The sequence below is a fragment of the Thunnus thynnus genome, chromosome 18 (assembly GCF_963924715.1).
Source record: "Thunnus thynnus chromosome 18, fThuThy2.1, whole genome shotgun sequence".
NCBI lineage: Eukaryota > Metazoa > Chordata > Actinopteri > Scombriformes > Scombridae > Thunnus > Thunnus thynnus.
In genome coordinates, this window is record NC_089534.1 from 2,613,202 (window position 1) to 2,636,535 (window position 23,334).

A 23,334-nucleotide genomic window follows, 5' to 3' on the forward strand; every position below is an offset into this window, starting at 1 on the left:
CTTCTGACATTATGTAGCACCGTCCACCGACACGTATTCAAGCTATATGAACAGATATAGATGTCTGTTTTGAAAGATGAAATCAACACTTTCAGAGGAAGATTTTATATTGTATGTTAGGTTTTACATATTAAAGGATAAGACTATTCTGTGGGGCTGTAGCTCAGGAGGTAGGGCGGGTCGTCCGTGGGTCGTCACAGGATTGGGGGTTCAATCCCCATCTCCTCTTGTCCACATGTCAAAGTGTCCTTAGCTGAGATACTGAACCCCAAACCTGCATTTTGCCAGACTGCCATTGGTGTTTGAATGGGTGAACGAGCCAAACTAGAGGGAGCTTTTGTAGCACTAGCCCAGCCAGCTAGTGAGGTAGCGTTAGCTCTACAGGTACAGCAACCAACTAACTCTGTGAGTTACAGTCATTACATCACCAAGCTCCTCCAACCAAATATTTCACAAAGATGTGCAGATTAATTTAGCTGTATACAAGGGATGTGCAGAGAGCCCAGTATTTGTATTTGTATCTCTATTTGTTGAGGCAGCAAAATTATTTGTATTTGCATTCAAATGAAAGTGGAAAGAGGCTTAAAAATCCTGTTTTTGTTTTTGTTACGCTTTTAATTTTAGAAAATTAAAGTGTTACAATAAGTGTTCATGAATAAACTACTTTATGAAGGAGGTCCCCACACCGGGTCTCCAACTGGAGTCTCCCAGATCATAGACGACTGCGCTGACTACTGAGATAAAACTTTACTCATCGTCTAATTGCAGACAGACCTCTACCTGTTTATACACCCATAACACAGAGACAGCACAGAGTGTAATGTGTAGGGAAGAAGGGAGGAACTTCAAAGGTGATTATTGCTTTGCACTTTTCATTTATTGCCTATTTTTTACAAGCTAACTTTGTGGAAAGGAGAAGGGGAACAACAGGTTATGGAGAATCTGTTGGGAGCACTTTGCTTGTGTCAGTAGCTCAGCTTTATCTCTGGGGAACACCCCCAACTCCAGGACTGATGTCCAAATCAGGAAATGTGCGTCATGTAGCAGGTGGATGTGACTCCCCTTGTTGAGACCTGCTGATAGACGTCACAGCGGAGCAGAAGAGAGACACTGAGACAGTGATGTAACCGACCTGCATGCTGGTATTTGACATGTTTTATTATTTTTCTTCCTGAAAACAAATAATTTTTTAAATATTTGTATGAAATAAATATTCGTAAAAAAAACACACACTATTTGTGCTTTGCCGAATAACGTATTAATATTCTGGCACACCCCTACTGTTTACCACCACTTTAATTCATCAACACACAATTATAAATTTAGCTGTATTAGCATAGCTGTAGTCATACAGTGTTGTTAAAATAACACAGTTTTGTGAATTAAGGTGGTTCAGGTCAAACTCATCGTGAGACAAATTAGGGAATGTTAAGAATGCTGTTTCAATTTTAAAATTCAAAACAAATCAAATTAACAGAGGCCTTTTCTGTCTAGTGTTGAGGAAAATGAAACAGTAGCCTACTCTGACTTTCTTTGGGTAGACATAACACGAGGATCAGCCACAAGCACGTGGTTCTGTGTGTGTGTGTGTGTGTGTGAACATTTGTTACAGCTTCCACTCCCAGGCACACCAGAGTCAGTTTTCAACTCAAACTCCGGAGCTGTTAAATGTGTGCTAAAGAGCATTGTGCGTGTGTGTATCTGTTCACAGGAGGCAGGTCATGTTTGAGATCATGCATGGTATGTCCATAGCCAGTGAGGTTAATCTGGACTCATTTGAACCACAATTTATACTTTATTGATTAAATAATTTTAGGTTGTTAAAGACAATGTCATCTGTTCCACCAGCACCTGTTAGATGAGTTTTCTGTCCTCTATTGTGAGCTACAGTTATCCACTATACTGCACTGGATAGTAAAGTTTCAACACAGTGTAATTATAAACAAATATACACATACTCCAGGTAGCTAGTAATGGACACACATATATATCTAAGTCCATAATATGTTTGTTGATTAACTTTTTTATAAATAATATCTTTGAAAGTCAGATCAAATTTAAATCACAAAAAAAACCAAAACAAACTAATTTAAGGCAAATCAGTTAGTTACAATTTATTGTTCCTGGTTTATTGTTCCAGGGAAAATCAACACTATACTTAACACACATCATTACATGAAGTACAACACAACAGCACACAAAAACAACATGAAAACAAGCCTCATAGTCCCCTACAGTGAGTCACCCTGTTTAGGGCTGCTATAGCTGCAGGTACCAGGTTTTTGCCAAAGTGAGCCCTTCTGCACCTCAGGGACCTGTACCTGAGCCCAGAGGGCGGCACAGTGAAGTGGTGACTGAGTGGGTGTGTGATGTCCTGTGCTATTGTATTTGAAATGCATGTGATGGCCTTACAATTGAGCTCTGAGAGGTTGGGTGTAGGGAGTGTTGGTTATGAGTGTGAGTTTGATCTGGTTTGTGACAGAGAGCATGTTGAAGAAACAGGTGGAGCAGTAGAGCTGGATGAGTTGATACCAATACTTTGGTACAACAGTAGGAGGAGATGGGGGGGCGACATAGAGTCCTTTGAGTTTACAGATGGCTGATATTCTTTGATGGCTCCTTTGTCTGCTGGTCGAAGCTGAATTTATTGTCTAGTGTGAGTCTCAGATACTTGCAGCTGTCAAACATTTCAACTGTTTCATTATTGATGAGTACGGGGTGATGGAGTGACGGGGTACCTATTATTAGGGCTGGACGATACAGCCAATAATGTTATCGCAATATGTTTTTTTATACTGATCGATATTGATCATTTCAATTCAGTTTTAAGAGTATTCTCCTTAGGACAGAACCCTAAAAAAACAGAGGTTAATTATGGTTAACTGTATTTCCTCTAATAGTGGCCTTTATTTGCCTCACCTGCAGAAGGTACCAGGTCTTTGAAAGCAGGCTTACATTAGAGAGAGGCCTTTATTTCTAATTCCCTCTGTTTGATAAGTATATTTGCTCATATTTTAGTTCAAAGCCAGCTTGTTTTCTGAACTGCTTCCATTTGCTCTGTTAAATGTTTGTTATTGCATTACTGTTAATCCACTTACTCCGATGTGCAGAACAATAATTCTAGAGCTTGGGTTCCACCTGGAACGTTTTGGCAGTGCACCACTTAGCTGTAGCATGTGGGTAGCATGCTCATGGATGTATTGTATGCTCACGGGCTTACCCATGTTACCCTGGTTGCCCTGGTTACCCTGGTTACCCATGCTCATGTAGTGTCACTGCCATCATTATTATTAAAATATGCGCCATTATCCCCGTATCTAAACAATATTGCGTCTCCTCTGTTCCTCCTCCCCCTTCTGTGACAGTTGGCTAGCGGGCGCTGCATGTACTTATAGAACTAGAGTTATATCCAGGTAACTACTGTTCATGCTTAACTGGCATTCACATTAAATAACAGGCACCAGCAGTTTATCCATTCTCATTTTTGGGGCTGGCCTTTATTTGCTCATGTTGACCACACACCCGCACATTATCAGAGACCCAGCTTTCAATTGAGTAACATGTTTTATTTGAGGAAATTCAGTATACAATTATTTATTATCAGAATGGATAGGTGACAAATATTCAACAGAATTAATATGGCTTTATGTTAAGCACTGAATAAATGAAATAAAATAATAAATATGTTAACAACTGCTGTGAGTCCCATCACATCAAATGCCTTGTTTCAAACGTCTCTCAAACATCTTAGAGGTAGTATACTGAACGTTGATTAAAGAAAAGAAAAGAAAAAACTTAGATGTTGAGGATGATTACGCCACTGTAAATTCTTTGAATATTGTGCATTCACTACAAGTTTCTTACATAAAGACTAATCTGTCGACTCTCTCAGGCTTGTGTTTTTTTCTTCATCATAAATTTAAAAAAAAACAAAACACACAACTGGCACATTAGTAATGCAAATAGCTAACCTCGTCAGGTAAACCAGGGTGCAGTCCTTTCCTCAGAAAAGTTTGTCAAGGTAGATTTTGCATTGGTTGTCCAATTGTTGGTATAAGCTAGCAGATTAGCATGCTAGCAACTAGGGCTGTGCAGAGATCCCAGTATTTGTATCTGTATTTGTTAATGCAGCAAAACTATTTGTATTTGTGTTTATATTCAAATAAAAGTGGAAATAGCCGTAAGAATCCTGTTTTTGTTTTTATTACACTTCTAATTTTAGGATATTAAAGTGTCAAAATAAATGATTATCAATAACTTTTTGCAAAGGAGGTCACAACACTGGGTCTCGAACTTGGATCTCCAAGACTGTGGACGAATGCTTTGACTACTCAGCTAAAGCTCAACTCCACGACACACACAGACCTGCAGCTATTTATACATTCATGACACACAGACAGACAGCAGAGTGGATCAGAGGACAGAGACGGACAACAGCTACAGGCTTGTTGTCCTGGCGTTATCACTCACCCTCCCCCCATGTCCTCAGTTATGGTTAGGAACTCACCGCCTCCCGAACAGACAATAGCCACCTTCTACCGCTTCTTTGGTCGTGATGAGTAGTCTGGCTGTATCGTGCAGAGCGGGTTTTAAGCCAAGGTTGTAGAGGTCCCTCATTACCTACAAATTCTTCATCTTTGACGTCAGTTTCCTTGCACTTGGTTTTGCTCCTGCAGCCACTCATTTTCTTCTCATTGGTAAGTGCAGGTGATGTTGTTGTGCCACCTGAACAGCTTGCCATCTGTCACTGAGGAAACTGTGCAGGAGATGGATCAGTTTGGGGGGAATGTTGAATTGGTGCAGCTGCCAGATCATCAGGTGCCTTTGGATGAGCTGAAGTCCATAAAGAAAATCCTGGCGAAGGTGCCTGAGGAATCCCGGAGCTGGAGGAGGAGGTGCAGCAGGCAGTCCACAGCATCCTCTGGGCCCAGTAGGCATATTGGAGGGAGTCCAGTTGTTGGTTAACAATTGGCAGGATTGTGTGTAGCAGCAGATTCTTCAGGCTCTACATTATTATGGATGTGAGAGTTGTGTGGGTCTGGGTTTGTGTGGGCACTGGGATTATTGTTGCAGTTTTCTAGAAGGTGGGTATTGTAGCAGACCGGTAGGATTTGCAGAGGAGTGAGTGAAGAATTGGTGAGAGTTCCATGGTGCAGGTTGGGGGCACCCTTGCAGGGATGGCGTCAGGCTCCAAGACCTTGCCTGGCTTACACTGGCTAAGCTGGTTTATTGGGGTCCAGTGGAGGGAGGGCTCTCAACTCTTTGACGCATTCGTCTGTGAATGGACTGTGTTTGGGCTCACATCCAGTCATGGTTTTCACCATCTGGAAAGCTGGTTTAGTGTTCACGTTGGTAAATTCATGTTCCATTTCGTCCTTAAATTTCAGTTTGGCTTCATTTTTGATGTTGTGGTCTTTGAGCCTGAAAGCTTTATGCTTCTATTTCAAGCTCTGTTTTTATTTGAGGAGTGATCCAGGGTTTGGAGTTGGGATATTTCTTTATATAGTTTTGACTGGTATGGTGGTATTTATGCAGAAATTGATATAGTCCATAATGACAGTGACCCTGTTATTCAAGCCTTGGTGCTGTGCTGTAGGATTGTGACATTTAACTTCCTGTTTGTACAGCGGTAGTAAACAGATAACATCATGGTCTTCAAGTCCGAGTGGTGGGTATGAACGGCCACGAAATGCAATGGTAATGTTACAGTAGCACAAATCCAAGATATTTTCCCTTCTGGTGGGAATGTCCACATACTGTTGAAATGACGGCAGAACATTGTCCGGTCTGCAACTGTTACAATCCCCCAAGATAAACAGCGGGGCTCCGGGATACTAAGCCAATATAAACAACAACTCTAAGCAGTACTAGAAATGGATACTCCATTTCTAAAATGCTTTCAATGGACATGTGAATCACAACAGAGATGGAGCTTTGGTGGAATGGCGTCAGTATGCTGTGATGTAGTTGTCAGATATACGGCTGCAACTAATGATTTTTAATTTATAGATTAAACTGTTAATTGCTTTCTTTTTAGTTTAGTTGTTTTTAGATTAGTTGTTTGGTCTGTGAAATGTCAGAAAATTGTGAAAAATGTCCCCAAAGTCCCAAGATGCAACCTTAAATGTCTTGATTTGGCTCGTCCAACAGTCCACAACCCAAAATATTCAGTTTACTGTCTATACTGTACTATAAAAATAGTTTGCAATTAATTTTCTGTTGATCAACTAATCAACTAATCATTGCAGCTCCAGTCAGATCATTCAGTTTGTCTCCTCCCCAAACCTTTCTGACTCTGAAATCCAACAATTTTTATGATTCTACAATAAACTTACTTTAAAATAAATTACAGTAAGTTCACTGTTACTTTAGAGTAACTAACTGGCAGCAATTGATAAGTAACTTACAGTAAAAATCAATTACAGTAAGTTTACTGTGTTTTTACTTAAGAGTAACTAATTGGCAACAATTAACAAGTAACTTACAGTAAAAATCAATTACAGTAAGTTTACTGTGTTTTTACTTTAGAGTAACTAACTGGCAGCAATTGACAAGAAACTTACATTAAAAAACAATTACAATTAGTTTGCTGTGTTTATATTTACAGTAGCACTATTGTAACTGTAAAATGAAATTCAGTAATATAATGATACTGTATCTACAGTTACAGTAGCTGTATGCAACTGTAAAATAAAATACAGTAATTTTAGGTTACTGTGTATCGGGTTACAGCACCAGACATTTTGCAGTAAATGAGATTACAGGTTTTTCATGTAATGCTGTAAACTTTCAAACTGCACTTTAAAATGTGTTTGACATGCAGAGATACAAACGTTCACACACAATCACACTCATGTACGCCACACACATACTTGCACAGAGATATACACATAACCACCCACAACCATACACAAAAATCAGGAGGTGATCGAGATGTTTATGTTTACAGTTTCCATTCGCAGCTCGAGCAGCAGGAGTGTCTGCGCAGGTTTTTCCTTCCAAACAAACACTTCACCAGGTGATTTCACTGATTAACACACTTTCTGCCACAGAGGAGGAACTAATCAGTGAAATCACTTGAGTCTTTGGTTGGAGGGAAAACCCCGCATACATTCTGCCCTCCGTGGCACATGGTTAGACACCGCTGAGCTATTGCTGTTACTTGTTCAGACATGTTTGGATAAAACAATTTTAAGACTGAATAAAAAAAAAAGCAAAACTTAAATTGTACAGCTGGAGTTGTGTGTGTGGTTCTTTGAAGAACTGTAGTTCTATCAATGCATTCAAGGCCAAATTAAAAAATCAACTAAAGACGAATCAGCTGTGTGACCACTGAGCCTCGTTTACATTATTAATTTTTAATTGACATTGTGGGTGATGTGCTGTTGTGTGTAGCTTTGTATTTTGTATAGGGTGTTTTTGTGTTTTTTGTTTGTTTGTTTGTTTTTTGTTTTGTTTTGTTTTGTTTTTCTTTGTACTGTTTATTGTTGTGCTGTTGTATGTTTTGATTATAATGGATTATGGATGCAAATTAGCTTCAAGTTAACTCCGGTGCAGTGCATCATTCATGCTTAATACTGCACACTGTCCTGTTCAATAAATCAAGTAGTATTCTGACAGTATTCTGAACTTGAATAAATAATTTAAAAAAATCATTAGCCTATGAGTTATGCATAAGTATAATTTTTGAGTTGGTAGATTTTTATTCAATTAAGTACTATTGCATCAGGATAATTAGTTATGGAGAAACTAAAAACATTGCATATGTTAATCAATATTTTTAAGCACAGTGCACTCAAATGAATAACTTGTAATTTTTTAACAATTACTTAACAACATTTGGTTAATTGACTTAAATATTTTGATGTAATCAGTTTCCACAAAAGTTTGAGTATTCTGAACTTATTGGGTTTTACAGTTTTACACTCAAATCTGAGAACTGTGATGACGCCACGCTGAATGCATGGAAGTTGTTGGATAGTATTAAATTAATAATCCAGATTCCATTTCTGCATTTGGAATCAACATTATTGATCTTTATAACCTGAAAACCCAAATCATTTCACTGCACATTTGCACTGTATATCAGTACCTTCATTATAGTAGAAGCAACACTACCTTTGGAAACCAGCACAAGAAGAACTCAGATCCTTTACTTCAGTGAAAGTGTCTGACACAAATATTTAATCCTTACTTCATTTTGTACCTGACTTTGTTGTGATTTCTAACTTCAGTATCTTCGCCCAATTTAATATCTTGACTAATATAGGTGTGAAGTATCTCTGTGGAAACATCAAGCTTCCCATCTGAAGCATAGCTCGCCGTGATCGTATAGTGGTTAGTACTCTGCGTTGTGGCCGCAGCAACCCCGGTTCGAATCCGGGTCACGGCAGTATTTTGAGGAGGCCGTATAATCCACAGAGGAGACCCCAAAGTCCCCATATGAAGTTGAAATGAGTGAAGTCATACACAGTGGTGGAAGAAGTACTCGGATCCTTTACTACAGTAAAAGTACCAATACATCATTGTAAAAATACTCCATTACTAGTAAAAGTACATAAGTATTATGAGCTTGATGTAGTTAAAGTATTGCAGTAAAAGTACATAAGTATTATGAGCTTGATGTAGTTAAAGTATTGCAGTAAAAGTACATAAGTATTATGAGCTTGATGTAGTTAAAGTATTGCAGTAAAAGTACATAAGTATTATGAGCTTGATGTAGTTAAAGTATTGCAGTAAAAGTACATAAGTATTATGAGCTTGATGTAGTTAAAGTATTGCAGTAAAAGTAGTGGTTTGGTCCCTCTGACTGATATATTATTATATATGACATCATTAGATTATTAATAGTGAAGCATCAGTGTTAGAGCAGCATGTTACTGTTGTAGCTGCTGGAGGTGGAGCTAGTTTACACTACTTTATATACAGTTAGCTAGTTTAGTCCAGTGGTTCCCAACCTAGGGGTCGGGCCCCTCCAAAGGGTCAGCAGATAAATCTGAGGGGTGGTGAGATGATTAATGGGAGAGGAAAGAAGAAAAAACAAAGTTCTGATACACAAATCTGTTTTCAGTTTTTGGACTTTTTCTCTCATCTTTGATTTTTGCTGAAATATTGGATCATTTGAACATTTATTGAAATGAAAGCATGTGAGAAGTTTAGAGGGAAAAATCACTATTTGGTGGAGCTGTTAACAACTCATAGACATGTGAAATGTGACCCCGACTACACACTGCTTTTTGTAAAAAGGTTGGAAACCACTGGTTTCATCTTTAACAATGTGTTGTATTTTAAAAGCTTGTTATATTATCCATTGTGTCAAATCTTCATCTGAAAAGTAACTAAAGCTGTTAAATAAATGTAGTGGAGTAGAAAGTACAATATTTCCCTCTGAAATGTAGTGGAGTGGAAGTATAAAGTAGAATCACATGGAAATACTCAAGTAAAGTACAAGTACCTCACGTACTGTACAGTACTTGACCAAATGTACTTTCCACCACTATTGTAAACTGATATAACAGAAAGGTTCAGATTAAATGGAAAGCCAGCTCACTACAGCTGAAACACACAATACAAGACCCTTGTCAAACTCTCAGAGCATCCAACTATATGCATGAATCTGTTGAATATGTCAAGTTGGTTTAAATGACATTAAATTAGATTAAGCAGCAGACTGTAACATGTCCCATAAGTTTAAGAAATATATTTTATCAGAAGGAAACGGTGAAGTTTAAAGTTAAGTAGAATTATAGGCAGAAAATATATGGAATATTATTTTACTATATTACTGTTTTTTAAAACTATTTTACTATATTATGAGTCTCACACACAAAAAATAGGTGGAACACTAAAAATGTTACAGACTACTATATGAATATGATGCATTATGACTTAATATTGAGTAATTAAAAGGTCATTAAGGCAGAGGTGGAGCTCGGGCTCTGATTGGCGGGAGGGAGGTGTCAGGCTGAGGGGTGGGGGCAGCAGCAGAGGGTGCAGGGTGGAGGTGGGGGCGGGGGGGGGATCCCTTCACTGCGCCCGGACACAGTCTGTCCAGTGCGTAAAGAGCGCAGAGCAGCGCAGCACAGAGACTCTCCAAACTGTGTTCCTCCACCGCCGCGCCGGGATTACTTGATTCCTCTCCGTCTGAACAGACCTGCTCTCTAAATGAAGCTTGGCTCTTCTTCGTGATTTCTTCGCCATGAGCTGCTTGGATGTGATGTACCAAGTGTTTGGTCCTCAACCTTATTTCAGCTCCTACAGCCCCTATCACCACCAGGTATGGATTATAGCTTTTTAAATAAGCTCATACAGTATTTATCTCCGCAGTATGTGCTTAATATGCGATCGAATGCACTGAAAACTTAAGTATTCACACCTGAAAGTCCGTAACACCGCCAATTAAAACTTAATTACATGTAAATATTGGAGATTAAACCGCCACTAGCTGCTCCTGCCGATGCAGCTGTCAGCTATGGATGGTGTATAAAACTTTATTTTCAACTCTTACAACTTCCAAGACCACTTATTATCCTCTAAATATCCAAAAATGTTCCTCATATTTATTTTAACAACTTTCTTTAGAGATCATCTTCAGCTTCAAACGGCCGTAAACAGATGGTTTGTTGCTTCTCTCTGCGCTAATTTTAGTCAGTCATAAGTTTAAAAAGTGTCATTGAACGTAGGGCGTTATTGTTATAAATAATATTTGTTGTTTTTTCCCCCATTAATAATCATCGCAGATTAGATTTATTCAACTCAAAACTTTCGTCTTTTGCTTTTATTGAGTTTTTACGACACTGTTTTTATTTTTCTCAAAACTACTCTGCTGGTTTTCCAGCCATAACTGACCGGAAAATAATAATTATTATCAATAATTTGTCTAATTACAGACTGCTGAACTAACTTATGAGTGAAACCTATAATTCAGGATTTAAATGATTATTCCTACCGATCATTTTTTTGTCTGTTAATATAAATAGTAGCCTAATAACAGCAACTCTGAAGTATCACAGATGTTTTCAGTCACATTAGTGTCTGTAAGCGGCTTCATGCTTGTGAGTGAACAGTTGGAGAGCAGCAGGGATTTTTTTTTTTTTTTTTTTGTATTTTTTCTGAGGCCTTTCCAGAGCTGTTAAAGGGCTTTTTTCACTCTCTTAAAACCTCTCAGTCAACATCCAGCAAATATTTCACATAGTGCCAAAACTCACTTTGTCTGTCACCTAAACAGCAGAGTTCACACTACAATATATGCTGCACTACTGTTACATTTACAGCTAATTATATATATAATCTGGTTAATTATTTTATTAGAATTGTTTAGTAAGTTTGTCATTAAAAAGTACATTTAATGAATAACTTCACATTCTCACAGTTTTACACAGTTCACAGCTTTAATATTAGTAACATCATCTTTACTTTGAATGATTTTTTTAAAGGCTTTTGAGTCATCGTGTGCAGCAGAAATGAGTAACTGGAAACTTATATTTGGAAACAACACTCACCAAACACCTTATCGAGGCCTTTACTGAGGTCATAGTGGATGGTCGTGTACTGGAGTGCAAGAGTTACGTATATTGAACAATCTTCCTAATATTTTGTCCACTCTGTTATACATGAAGGACACCGGTACACCACCACCACTACTACACTACGACCTCGGTGATAAAGTAGAATTATCACCTTTCTGTCGACAAAAACTGAAAATGTATAAGCGTCATAAAAAGTAGAATTTACGGCGGAGCTGCTGTGTTGGATTAGATTAAAGTGCACAGGTGTTCCTAATAACGTCTGCTGTCTGACTGTATCTTTGTACTGCAGTTTATAAAGTGATATAGTGGCAAATTAAAAGCTAAACTATCATGTGTGTTCATTACCCCCAAAATCAATCAGGGTATATTTTGATCAGTGCGTTTTTATTTTTCATTTTTAAATAAAAGCTGCTTTGTTCTTGCTGTAACATCTGTCTTCATATATACAGTTATATCATTTGTGCCAGTTTGTAGATAAACAGACACCTGTTGTGTCCTGAAAAGTTCCAGAAACTGATTTTTATGAGGTTTAAATGTCTTTATAGTTACTAAAATACAAAAAAATATACATGCAACAACATGTGAGCATGCCAACAGGACACTAGATACACTTTGTTCCACAGTTTCAGAAGTTACACTCTCTATAAAAACCTGCATGTCCCTTCGTAGAAACTGGCCTTGTATTCCAAAATGCAAGACCCCCAGGACGGCAGCAGCCGGCTCGGCCCCCTGGGTCCCCCGGGGCCCCTGGCGATTAAAGAGGAAGACAAGGAGCTGCCACCGGGCGCCGAGTACCTGAACTCCCGCTGCGTCCTCTTCACTTACTTCCAGGGTGATATCAGCGCTGTGGTGGACGAACACTTCAGCCGAGCCCTCAGCCAGCCGGCGGCGTACCCCGCCTCGACCAGCCACAAGGCCGTAAGAGGTGTGTGTGTCTGTATGTGTGTCTGTATGTGTGTGTGTGTGTGTCCTCTCACTGAGTGCTTGTCAGAGCAGGGAAGCCACTAAAAAACAGCTTTAATTCTCCAGTGAAACCAGAATGATGAAGTGCTTTTATAGGTAGAAGCTCTGGTGTGAGTGTGATATGAATTTATGTAAATTTAGTTGCTGCTGTCGTGTGTTTTTTCTTTTTTCTGCTGTTGATATTGCAGCACTGAGCCTGATGAAAGATAATATTTTGGGCTCAGATTCAGGAGCTTCGTCTTGATCTCCGTGACACTCGTTCGAGTATCCAGATGCAAATAAATAGAGAAAAATTTCGGTCAAAACTACAAATTTAAAAAACAAAATCTTCACAGTTTGCTCTGGATTTTTGATGCCTGTCGCACATTCAGACTGAAGCTGCCGTTCAGGCGTCTTTTGACCTTTTTCCTGTAAAAAGACTTGAAAAAATAAATTTGCTTCTGCAACAGTTTTCATACCGGAAAAGAAAAAGCATTTAGATAATTTTGGGACGTTAAAACTCTCCTCTGAAAACAGAACAATTCTGTATTAAACTGTAAATCTACTCGTGTGAAATCTAAACAAAGTGTCACCGTCATATAGACTGCAATATACGATCAATAAGAATGAATAATTTCCTTAATATCAGAAACTAGAAATCAGTATTTGCGTCCTAACCTGCTGTAATTCTGCTCTTTCTTTCATCACAGCTGGAATATAAATGTTTATGAGCTTCAGCTTTTGTTTATTATTGAATCCGTCACTTTTGTTTTATGGCATCAGCAGAAAGAGAAAGTGAGCGTATTTCGTTTTGTTTGACCTTGGTTTGATGGAAATATAAAGTCAAACAAAAAATAATGGATTCCTGCGAATAACACACATGTTCAGCTCTGAAAGGAATGTGTGAATGTGATATTGAGAAATCGACTTATTTTATCCGTAGCTGTGAGGAAGACTGTTTTTACAAAGGATTCAACGATTTTACTCAGTTTTTAGTTGTTTTATGTAAAGACAGAAATATCTTACAGGTTCAGATTAGTGACATTTTTCTTTTATTTTTTCATTTTTTGGTCAGTTTTGCTTCTCAGTATTTGGAGTTCTGCGTTTTGCCAGAAACATATGAGGTGTCTTCCAATAATATGAATTAATTCTCAGGGATTTTTTTTTTTCTTCTTCCTTTTACTGACATTTTGTTTGAGTTCATGTCGAGCTGAGGTGAATTTCTCCTTGACATCCCCTTAATTGATGATTCTTTTATTATTGGTCTCTGTCAGCTGCAGAAATAACAAGATGCTGAAATTAAGTCAGCATTTAAAGCTCGCTTTTCATGAATATAAAGGAGTAATAAAAACACAAACAATAGGATGATTGTCTTTTTTTGTCAGTGTTTTTTCCTCCATTTTTTTTTTTTTAAATTTGGGGTGAATCAAACATAAAATCATTGTTCCTTAGTTAACAGCGAGGCTTTTCATTAAATCTCTTTTCATGGCCGTTTCACAACCTCTCTGTAAACTGGTGAGTTTTGAATCCAACCAGAATTTAAAAAAGGCAATAAGTTCAGTTTTTACTGCTCCATTATCATAGAATGACTAAACAGTATTTCCAGAGTTTGGGTCAGGATCAGGAGTGGAGGAGGAAAATCTCTAGACATTTCAAATTTTCTAAAATTCAGACCTGTTCATAAATGTGTGGATTATTTTCATTATATATTAATTTGCAGACAATTTTCTCCCATTATCAATTGTTTTGGCTATAAAATGCTATAAAAGTGTTTAAAAACTGCCATCACAGTCTCCCAGATCTCCAAGGTCTTTTTTTTAACCAGCCCTCCAAAACCCGTTTACAATGATATAAAACAGAGAAACGCAGAAATAATTCACATTTAAGAAGCTAGTAAGAGAAAATAGTTGCCATTTTTTGCTCGAACAGTGACTCAAACAATCAAAATTGCACAATATAAGATGAATAAGATATCGTCAAAAGACACATTTTAAGAGGAATAGTTTTAAAATTGGGTATTATGGATGCAATACTGAAAGAAGAAAAAACCTACCTTGTGGACTTTGTGATAAGAATTTCTTATCAAACTGCTGTTTCCAAGGTCAAGACCTCAACCTCAAGTTTTAAAATTGCAACTAAAATGTGCTGTTATTTGTTACTTTAGGCTAACTTAACAATTAGTTACTATTTGGAGAAAGTAAACAAGCCTTCTTTATAATGTAACAGTGTGGATTTGTGTCTCTGCAGATGGATCATTCCCTATGAGCCAAAGAAGTTTCCCTCCGTCTTTCTGGAACAGTTCCTACCAGCCGTCAGTCTCCTCCGCGCTGGGCAGCGCTCTGTCAGCCCCCCACACAGAGCTCTCCTTCCCCGGGGACCCGTACTCCTCCGCCTCCCTGCACAGCCACCTCCACCAGCCCAGCCCCGACGCCTGGCACCCGTCCCATCACCACCACCATCACCACCACCACCCTTACTCACTAGGTGGCGCCATAGGCACCCAGGGTTCGGCCTACCCGCGTCCGGGGGTGCACGAGATGTACGGCACGGCGTTCGACCCGCGCTACAGCTCGCTGCTGGTGCCGTCGGTGAGGCCTCATCACCGCCTGACGTCCGGCAGCTCGGTACCGGGGCCCAGCACTTCGCCCTGTGACCTCGGGGGGAAGGGGGAGTCGGGGACGGGGTCGGGTTGGAGCGGCACCTTCACAGGAGCCAGCGCAGAGATCGGACTCAACATGGACACAGGTATCAGACGTCATTCAAAACTTACAATAAAACAGCCCAGAGGTGACAGATTTTGGTTAAATTAAAGTTCTTATTCTTATTTCAGCAAACACTGGAGGGCTCTGCGGTTTATAATCAGAAATCTAACACAGAAAGTTTGTTTGGGAAAAGGGGGTTTAAAGGAGCACACCACCGATTTCATACATGACAGTTTACTCATAATGAGGATTACTAATCAGCCTGTGTCTACCGCGGCTCTGGAGGGGAACACCCTGATGATTCCCTGTCATTGTGATGTCATCACAGTTATCTCAGCCTGGGGACTACAAAATTACACAGACAGTTTGAAGGATGTAGTGATTACCAGTCAGGGAGGGCGTAATTAAAGTTGTACATTTTTGAATCTTGACTAATCCTAAAAGTCAGAATTGCAGATCCACTAACTTTACGAAAATGTAATCATTACCCCTTTTAAAAAAAAACAAACATGGCGGCACACTGAACATGTGTTGGATCTTCCGTCAAGTAGATGTCAAATTTTAGTGCCCTGCAACAAGGGAGCCGGAAGTAGGGGGTCCAAAGGGTCACTGACCTCACCCACCCCCCCTCCTCCCATGGTTATGTTTAGGCACTGGGTAACAGTTGGGGAAAGATGGTCTTTGTTTATGTCTTTTAATACAGAAAAAAAGTGTTCATTAACATTTAAGTGACACTAAACTTAACCAAAGTGCTTTTGCTGCTTAAACCCGTTTACCAACATAACTTAATTGGGAAAACAATTAAGTAGTATATGGTCATATTTATGTGTTTGGCTGAAATGAAAAATGAAAGTTGTATTAAAGATATTTAGTATGTAGCTGACAAAGTAACAGCATCAGTGTGACAAAAACCAGAGTTAAACCTGTTTCCTTGCCTCAGATCAACTTACCACAAGTGGTTTCAACCAACAAACTGACTGTCAATCAGCGCCTTAACACCAGCTGTCAACTTCCTTTTTTCTGTTGCTGTTGCTCGCTTTCATCCCCTCTCTGCCTCGAGCAATTCCTCCTCGCTTTTATCAACAAGACATTTGCATTTCTTTTTCTAATCTCTCTTTTCTTGCTTTTCTTTTTTCCTCCTTTCTTTTCCTACACTCTCAGGTCTGCAGGCACAGGATAAGACCAAGGATTTGTATTGGTTTTAGAGACTGCTGAGACCCCCCCCACCCACCCCCACCCCCATACCCCTCCCAACCCCCCCCTTCCCTTCTCTCCTACTTCAGCTGTAGCCTCTTTTCCTCCACTCCTGCTCTTCTCTGTTGCTCTGCTGCTGTTATGGGGATGACTGACAGAGAAACTGACGGCAGTTCTGTGCTGTAACGGCTTCTGGTCTACTTGCAGCTCTGTGTTACGGCGGACTGTGCAGCAGCAGCGCAGCCCTGCTGAGCTGAACGCCGACAGTGTGGATAAGAAGCAAAGCGAGCGTGGAAACAAACAAAAAAAAAAAGTGGGACTCGCAGAAGAGGAGCGAGAGAATCTGATCTTGATGGATGTGGACAAAGACAAGACTCTTTGTGCTTCTGTAACAGGCAGGGACAACATTCCTAAACTGGAAAAAGTCTGGGGACAGACGGACAGAGACACATGTGTTGTCAAACTCCAAAAGACAAGCGCTTGAAGGACTTGGCAGGACTTGCCTCACTGGGACAACTGGGCTACAGACACTGGGAGTGTTATGGCTGGAGGAAAGGCCGCGTTGGTGTTGAGGAGGCCGCACAGCAAGAATTTGGCAGAAGGAGAAATCAGGAGTCCAAACACTTTGGTTTACATGGAGTATTGGTTCAATGTCAACCAAAAAAACCCTTTGTCAGTATGTGATGGCACCGTAAAAATTTAAATTAAATTAGTTTTGGTTATTGTTTTCAACTGATATCAAAAGATATCTAAGTCACAATTTCACAAAGTGTTGAACAGCAACAAAAAACTATGTGTCCCATTTCCACACACACAGAAACACCAGGTCTAAGCAGTATGTGGTGTGTTCACACTGGCAAAATAAGCAACAGGAAGATCTTGCAAAATAAGAAAAGAAGTATTAAATTCTTGAAAAAAAAACCCAACAACAATGTGTTTTCTTTGTGAAGTTGAATTGGCTTTCCAAAGTGGCAGTTTGACGTCTATCATCACACACAAGTACAAAGTTAAATACATGAGTTCCTCTTTACTAACTGCAGAAACAGTTACTACAGTATAAAACATGATATTTAGTTTACTAATAGTATAAAACTGGATCACAGTTTTTGTTTCAGTTGGTGCAACATTCACACATCCAACATCTATTCAGTGTAACGATGTTTGTTCGGCTGTGACCGATAAAGCATTGGTTTGGTGATTCGCGGTTCAAAAGACGTTTTTGCTGAATCTGGTTAAATATAACAATCTGTGCAACATATAAAACCCTTCAGTTCACATCTTCTACTGTAGACAGACAGAAGAAGCAGAACAATGTTGATATAAATGACAATATTAATTAATAAACTAACAATATGTTGTATTAAAGAATTTATTAAGCGCAGTATACATTTTAGAGCTTACAGTGTTAAAGGACCAGTGTGTAGAATTTAGTGGCATCTAGTGGTGAAGTTGCAGATTGCAACCAACTAAATACTCCCCCCCCCCCCTTTGAAGTGTATAGGAGAACCTGCAGAGGCCGTGAACAATGAGAAAGTTCCTTCCTAGAACCAGTGTTTGGTTTGTCCATTCTAGGCTACTGTAGAAACATGGTGGTGCAACATGGCGGGCTACCTATGTAGATATAAAGGTTCATTCTAAGGTAACAAAAACCACAACAATTCTTATTTTCAGGTGATTATACACTAATTTAAACATATTAATGAACATTATCCTCCATCTCTGCCAATAGATCCCCCTAAATCTTACACACTGGTCCTTTAAATGTTGAAATGTAACAACAGAAACAAAATATCAATTAATCGAGAAGTAAACTGACAGAAAATTAATCGACGAAAATTTTTCTTTTTTACTTTTTCAAGAAAATATGCTTCATTATTTGGTTCTTAAGATCTTAAATGTGAAAATTTGTTGCTTTTTTCAGTGTAAATCGAAGGTCTTTGGGTTGTGGACTGTTGGTCGAACAACACAAGCAATTGCAAGATGTCACTTTATTCTCTGGGAACCTGTAAAGGACATTTTTAAATATTTTTTCTGACATTTTATAGACTATAAAGTGGACGGCTTGAAACAGCTCTGTGAACAACAGCTAACTATGTAATCTACTTTTTTTTTTATCCAACTTTAACCAAATTTTAACTTAGATGTTTTTTGATCTGCTAGTCACCAAATCCACGCTGCTTTCTGATCATCTTCCTGCCTCCTTATATTAAGAGATGATTAGAACAATTAAAATACAGATATGATCTACTGTTGATTAAGAAACTGCTCAGTTCAGAACTGTTTTATGGAGTATAAATTAGGTAAAAAAAAAAAAGAGCCTTTAGCCCACAGCTGCAGGATGGATGTTTTGATGACTCTAACTGGAGAAACCGCCGCCACCGCAACATCTCTACTTACCTGCCTGCAGAGCGGACCGGACTCTTTGTCCTGGACATTTATGAAACGTTACTCTGCGGCGAAAGCAGAGATGAAAAAAAAAAAAAAAACATCACCATGACTGTGTCAACAAAAGAAATGTGTACTTCACACCAATGGCTGCTGAGAGAAAGAGGAGGGGTCTCTGATGAATGAGGAGAACGACGGCTATTTGAAGCCACTTGACTCTTTCTCTCCCTGCTCCCATGCAGCTGTCAACGACAACTGCTCTTCAACTCAGTGAACACACACAGACACACACACACACACACACACACACACACACACACACCGTCCCCACTGTGCAGTGTTCAAGCCGGGCCTATGAACTTAATAAAGGGAGCATTTAGTGCGAGCTGGATCCTGCCCTACTGGGACAACTGGTGTGATATACGTAAGTGAAGGGAGCAGAGGACACACACAACTGTCAAATGGTAATTTGTGAGTGTGTATGTATGTATGTATGTGCAGGCATGTGTCCATTTCTGTACTTACAAGGACCAAACCATCAGGATAATCCAGTCTTTATCCATTTTTTTAATTTTATTCCCCTGAACGGCTACTAAATTTTTTAGGGATTTGGATATGAATCAGCGTTAGGATAAAGTTAGGATTAGTGGTTGAGAGAAGGGTCAAAGGATACATATTTTTGCCACATTAGCAGCAAGTTATAGAGAGCCGAAGTCATGACGTCACGTCTGGTTCACCTCCGTTCCACTGCTGTCAACATTTCTCTCATTGGTCTTTGTGACAAAGAAGCGTGTTTCAGGAGTTTATTTTCTATAATTTCATTTAGCAGCTGTTGCTATTTTAACAAAGTTAAACAGAAATAAACTACAGCCCCCATTTAAAAAACTACAAGCCCAGCAGCGCCGCCACTTGGTTTCATCCATATCCATTAAACTTCCCGCATTTTCTTCTGCAGCCATTGTTGCTGTTTGTAGCCTGTTCTGTCTGTTCTGTGTGAAGACTTGAACAGCGTCTGCTCCTCTCTGACGTGTCTGAACTCGCCGCCAACCTCTCCGCTCGCTCACGGACTCGTCTCTTCTGTTGAGCCGTGACGTTTAACCTGCAAACGTTCCAGGACTTCTGGGAAACAATGTTCATTAAAGGCCGCTAAAAGCATGAATATTGAATAAACAACAATATTAGATGGTCCTGACAGAAGTTACTCTGTCTTTAGGCCACACGACATACTGTAAGAAAGGTTCTGTTCCACGGCTGGATTTATCGTTATTAGCATAGTTACAAATGTGGAAATGGGATTATTTTAATGAGGTTTTCCTACTTCTGGAACAGATTCCTGAAGTTCCGGTTTGACTTTGGCTCTCCGTGTTGATCCAGACTGAAATGTCTCAGCAACTATTGATTGATCAGGTTGATTAAATTTTGTTCTGACATTCATATTCTCCAGAGGATGAATCCTACTTTTACTTCAGTGACCTTTGACCTCTAGTAGCACCATGAGGTCCACATTTGTGGTTTCGGGTAAAAAGGTCTCCACGATGGATCGATTGTTCAGACATTCATGTTCCTCTCAGGATCAATTATAACTTTTCATAAATCTCCATAATGAGTTCAAAATTTTGATTTGTCTGATACTGTTTATGACTAAAAACATTCCCATCAGCCTCAGCTGTACTTTGTGTTTAGTGCTAATTAACAGACACGTTCATTCAGCTTTGTCACAGAGTCGCTAGCATGGGTGTAGCCTTTTATTATATTATTTTATTGTCTGAAGAGACAAAAAAAAATTTAATTATCCTGCTTTCAAATATTGTCTGTGCATCTATAACCTGTAAGACTTTATGTCGTCATGCTTTTAGACTTCCACTATCATCCATAAAACGCATGAAAGACATACTGTTGCACTTGGTGACACATTATTAATTAATTATAACGAACACGGCTGGTGTAGTTTATTCTTTAAGAGGTTTGGAGATGCATTTTCTCAGCGTCATGGCAGACAGACGTGACTGTGCAGCCTCACAAATGTGGATCTATGTGGCACCGCAAAGTTAATTCACTCTCAAGTTGAAGACATAGCAGTTAGCAGTGGCTAACACTTGTTATGGCTAGTTTTGTTTTATGGCAAAATATGTATGAGAAAAGAAAATGTTAGCTTCTACCATACATTTTTGATTTCCTCTCCATTCCCTAAAAGTTCAACGCTGTCGAAACTTAATGTCAACGGTGCAAAAAAAGCTGCGTACACATTTTTTTTGCGCTTTTTTAAACAAATTTTGCAAGTTGAAGGATCTGAAAACAATAAACTACAGTTGCTGTGTCCATCGCGATGAATGAATATGTCACTCAATGCAACGATACGGCTCTTTTATGTGTTTTTAATATATTTTTTAGAGTTTTACGGGACAGAGACAGAAACAATATGAGGCTGTGGCTACAAAGAAGACTTGTTAATAATAATAAAAAGATAAAGAGGTTCAGGTTTTGTCTTTAGAAAATCAATAAAGCCAGTGAAGGTCCTTTCAAGTATAGTAATACATTCATGTGTGTGTGTGTGTGAGAGAGAGAGAAAGAGAGAAACTGTGATATAAATATTTTGTATTGTTATTTCTTCCAGGTACATACTGTAAATCAACAGTCACAGCATGCAGCGGTGTTCTATGTGAATATATTAATATATTGCCTAAAGTATTGTTTCTGTTGATCTGGCTCCAGTGTAAAGTCTTTGTATGTATTTGCTGTATGATTGTATAACTATAAACACTCGGCCGTCTCCTCCGTGGCTGCTGTGTCAGTTTCTGTAAATAATGTCTGAAAGGAGAGAAATCTGAATCTATGAAATGCCAAAAAGGGGAGTTACACCATTAGCTTTACTACTGAGTAAATAAAGCACTGTTTGATGTTAGTGTTTGGTTGTGGTTATGCTGCGCTCTCATTAAAATCACAATATTATTACAGAAATAATATTACATAGAGAGGCTAGCTGAGGCTTATTGTAGCCTCATGTCTCTGCTTTTTTAGGCTTTTAAATTCAGTAAAATTATTTATTATTATTTAAAGTAATAAAATGCCTGTTGACAGTCTTGAGTGTTGTGTTCCAACCAAAAGTTTCACATGACAACATTAGTGAAGATTGAATTAAATTTATGAGAATAAGTTTTAAAAAAAACACAGTTTTTGGGGGAAAATAAACATGTTAAATTAATCAGAATGTGTTTAATCAGAAACTGGTGGCGTCCAAACTACAAGTTAGTACACATGGTTTATTGAAATCTAAGATTCAGATATCCAGATAGCAAACAAACAGCACTTAAAACATCACTTTTTTTGCAGAAATATGATCCTCAAAAGGTATTTTAAGTCGCTGTATGGTCGACCTACACAGGTGTTTTCACTTATTGTGGATAATAAAACTGTTTGTCAGGAGAATCAGGGGATGAACAGACAGTGACCTGACTCTCCTGATAGTTATTTTTGCACCCATTAATGTGGGAAAACTTACTTTTTAATCATTTTTTAATGAAGTTTGGTGACCAGAATAACTCTAGAGAGGAAGACTAATCAGCAAGAATAATTGAAAACACCTGTGATGAGTGTAAAAACCCTTTGAGCTGCACTGAAAAGATTTGTTTTCCTCATCATCTTCAATCTTGCTCATTCTGAAAAAAGAGGCTGCAAGCTAGCAACCATCACCAACAACCCGGAGACACAAAACACCATCACTTCATGTGCGCTGAAGAGTTTTCCAGGTGTTGCACCTGTCGTCTAGAGCAGCAAAATCTTTCATGTGAATGAAAACATTTATTATTACTGCATGCACGTATTTGGTGAGTCTCATGCCAAGAATTCCACTTTTTCATCTGATGCATATTTCACAGTTAGATCATGGGACACCTCTCGACGAAACTGGTTCACATTCCATGAAAGGTGCAAATTCATTGTGCCGTTTTCTTCTCTGATGATCTTTTTGCCAGTTTTGGCTTCTCATTTTGAAAATTACATTTTCAGACGATGCTATGAGCCAGGATGATGCGCTTTTCTTGGAAAAGTTGGACCTTTTGGGTAAAATATGCAAATTCTCTTTATGACTGAGTTAGATGAGAAGTTCAAATATTCTCTAATATGTTAAACATGGTCAAACAAGATGAACTTCCATCTTTTTTCAAGGCCTTCCTCTGTTTCTACCCAAGTCTTATTTTTACACGCTGGATCAGGCAGTTACTAGGTTTATTGGGGCGGGGGGGGGGGGGGGGGGGGGGGGGTTCCTGGAATCAGTAAAGCTATTTTACAGAGACAGAGAAACTGTGGCGGTCTCATGCTTCCTAATTTTGTGCACTGTTACTGGGCTGCCAACATACAAAAACTTACTTACTGGTTATAAACCCCTGAGATGAACTGGTGCAGCCTAGAGGCCCAATCATGCCACTCATACTCCCTGTCTGGTTTGTTTCTCTCTCCCTGTCCCCCCCCCCTCCTCAAACCCTTTGGTGATGTCCACTTTAAAGATATGCATACAGTTTGTGCCTGGGGCCTATTAGCAATAACCACTTACTTACTCTCTCCAGTTTGGACTCGACCTTCACTCT

The 23,334-nt window shown here is 39.0% G+C and overlaps 1 protein-coding gene and 1 non-coding gene across 4 annotated transcripts; both read left to right on the forward strand.

Moving 5' to 3' along the window:
* Nucleotides 1–8,320: 8,320 nt before the first annotated feature.
* trnah-gug (transfer RNA histidin (anticodon GUG)) lies at nucleotides 8,321–8,392 on the forward strand. Its single transcript has one exon. It is a non-coding gene; the product is annotated as a tRNA-His (tRNA).
* Nucleotides 8,393–10,022: 1,630 nt separating this feature from the next.
* On the forward strand, nucleotides 10,023–21,524 carry vgll2a (vestigial-like family member 2a). Of its 3 annotated transcripts, XR_010924452.1 has the most exons (5): nucleotides 10,023–10,276; nucleotides 12,198–12,453; nucleotides 14,718–15,215; nucleotides 16,574–20,095; nucleotides 20,126–21,524. XR_010924452.1 is itself a non-coding variant. In XM_067572522.1 (4 exons), the coding sequence occupies exons 1-4, from the start codon at nucleotides 10,199–10,201 to the stop codon at nucleotides 16,375–16,377; spliced, it is 876 nt and encodes a 291-aa protein (XP_067428623.1). In that variant the 5' UTR covers nucleotides 10,023–10,198; the 3' UTR covers nucleotides 16,378–21,524. The 3 variants fall into 3 exon arrangements, 2 of the variants coding, with proteins under 2 accessions (XP_067428623.1, XP_067428622.1); XM_067572522.1 differs by having other exon boundaries at nucleotides 16,334–21,524; XM_067572521.1 differs by having other exon boundaries at nucleotides 16,574–21,524.
* The last annotated feature ends 1,810 nt before the right edge of the window (nucleotides 21,525–23,334 follow it).

Excerpts from the sequence above, each read along its gene's own strand:
- vgll2a (XM_067572521.1), top strand. The coding sequence starts at position 10,199 with ATGAGCTGCTTGGATGTGATGTACCAAGTGTTTGGTCCTCAACCTTAT. Across the intron at positions 10,277-12,197 it reads ACAGCCCCTATCACCACCAG|AAACTGGCCTTGTATTCCAA; the intron begins GTATGGATTATA and ends GTCCCTTCGTAG. Across the intron at positions 12,454-14,717 it reads CAGCCACAAGGCCGTAAGAG|ATGGATCATTCCCTATGAGC; the intron begins GTGTGTGTGTCT and ends GTGTCTCTGCAG.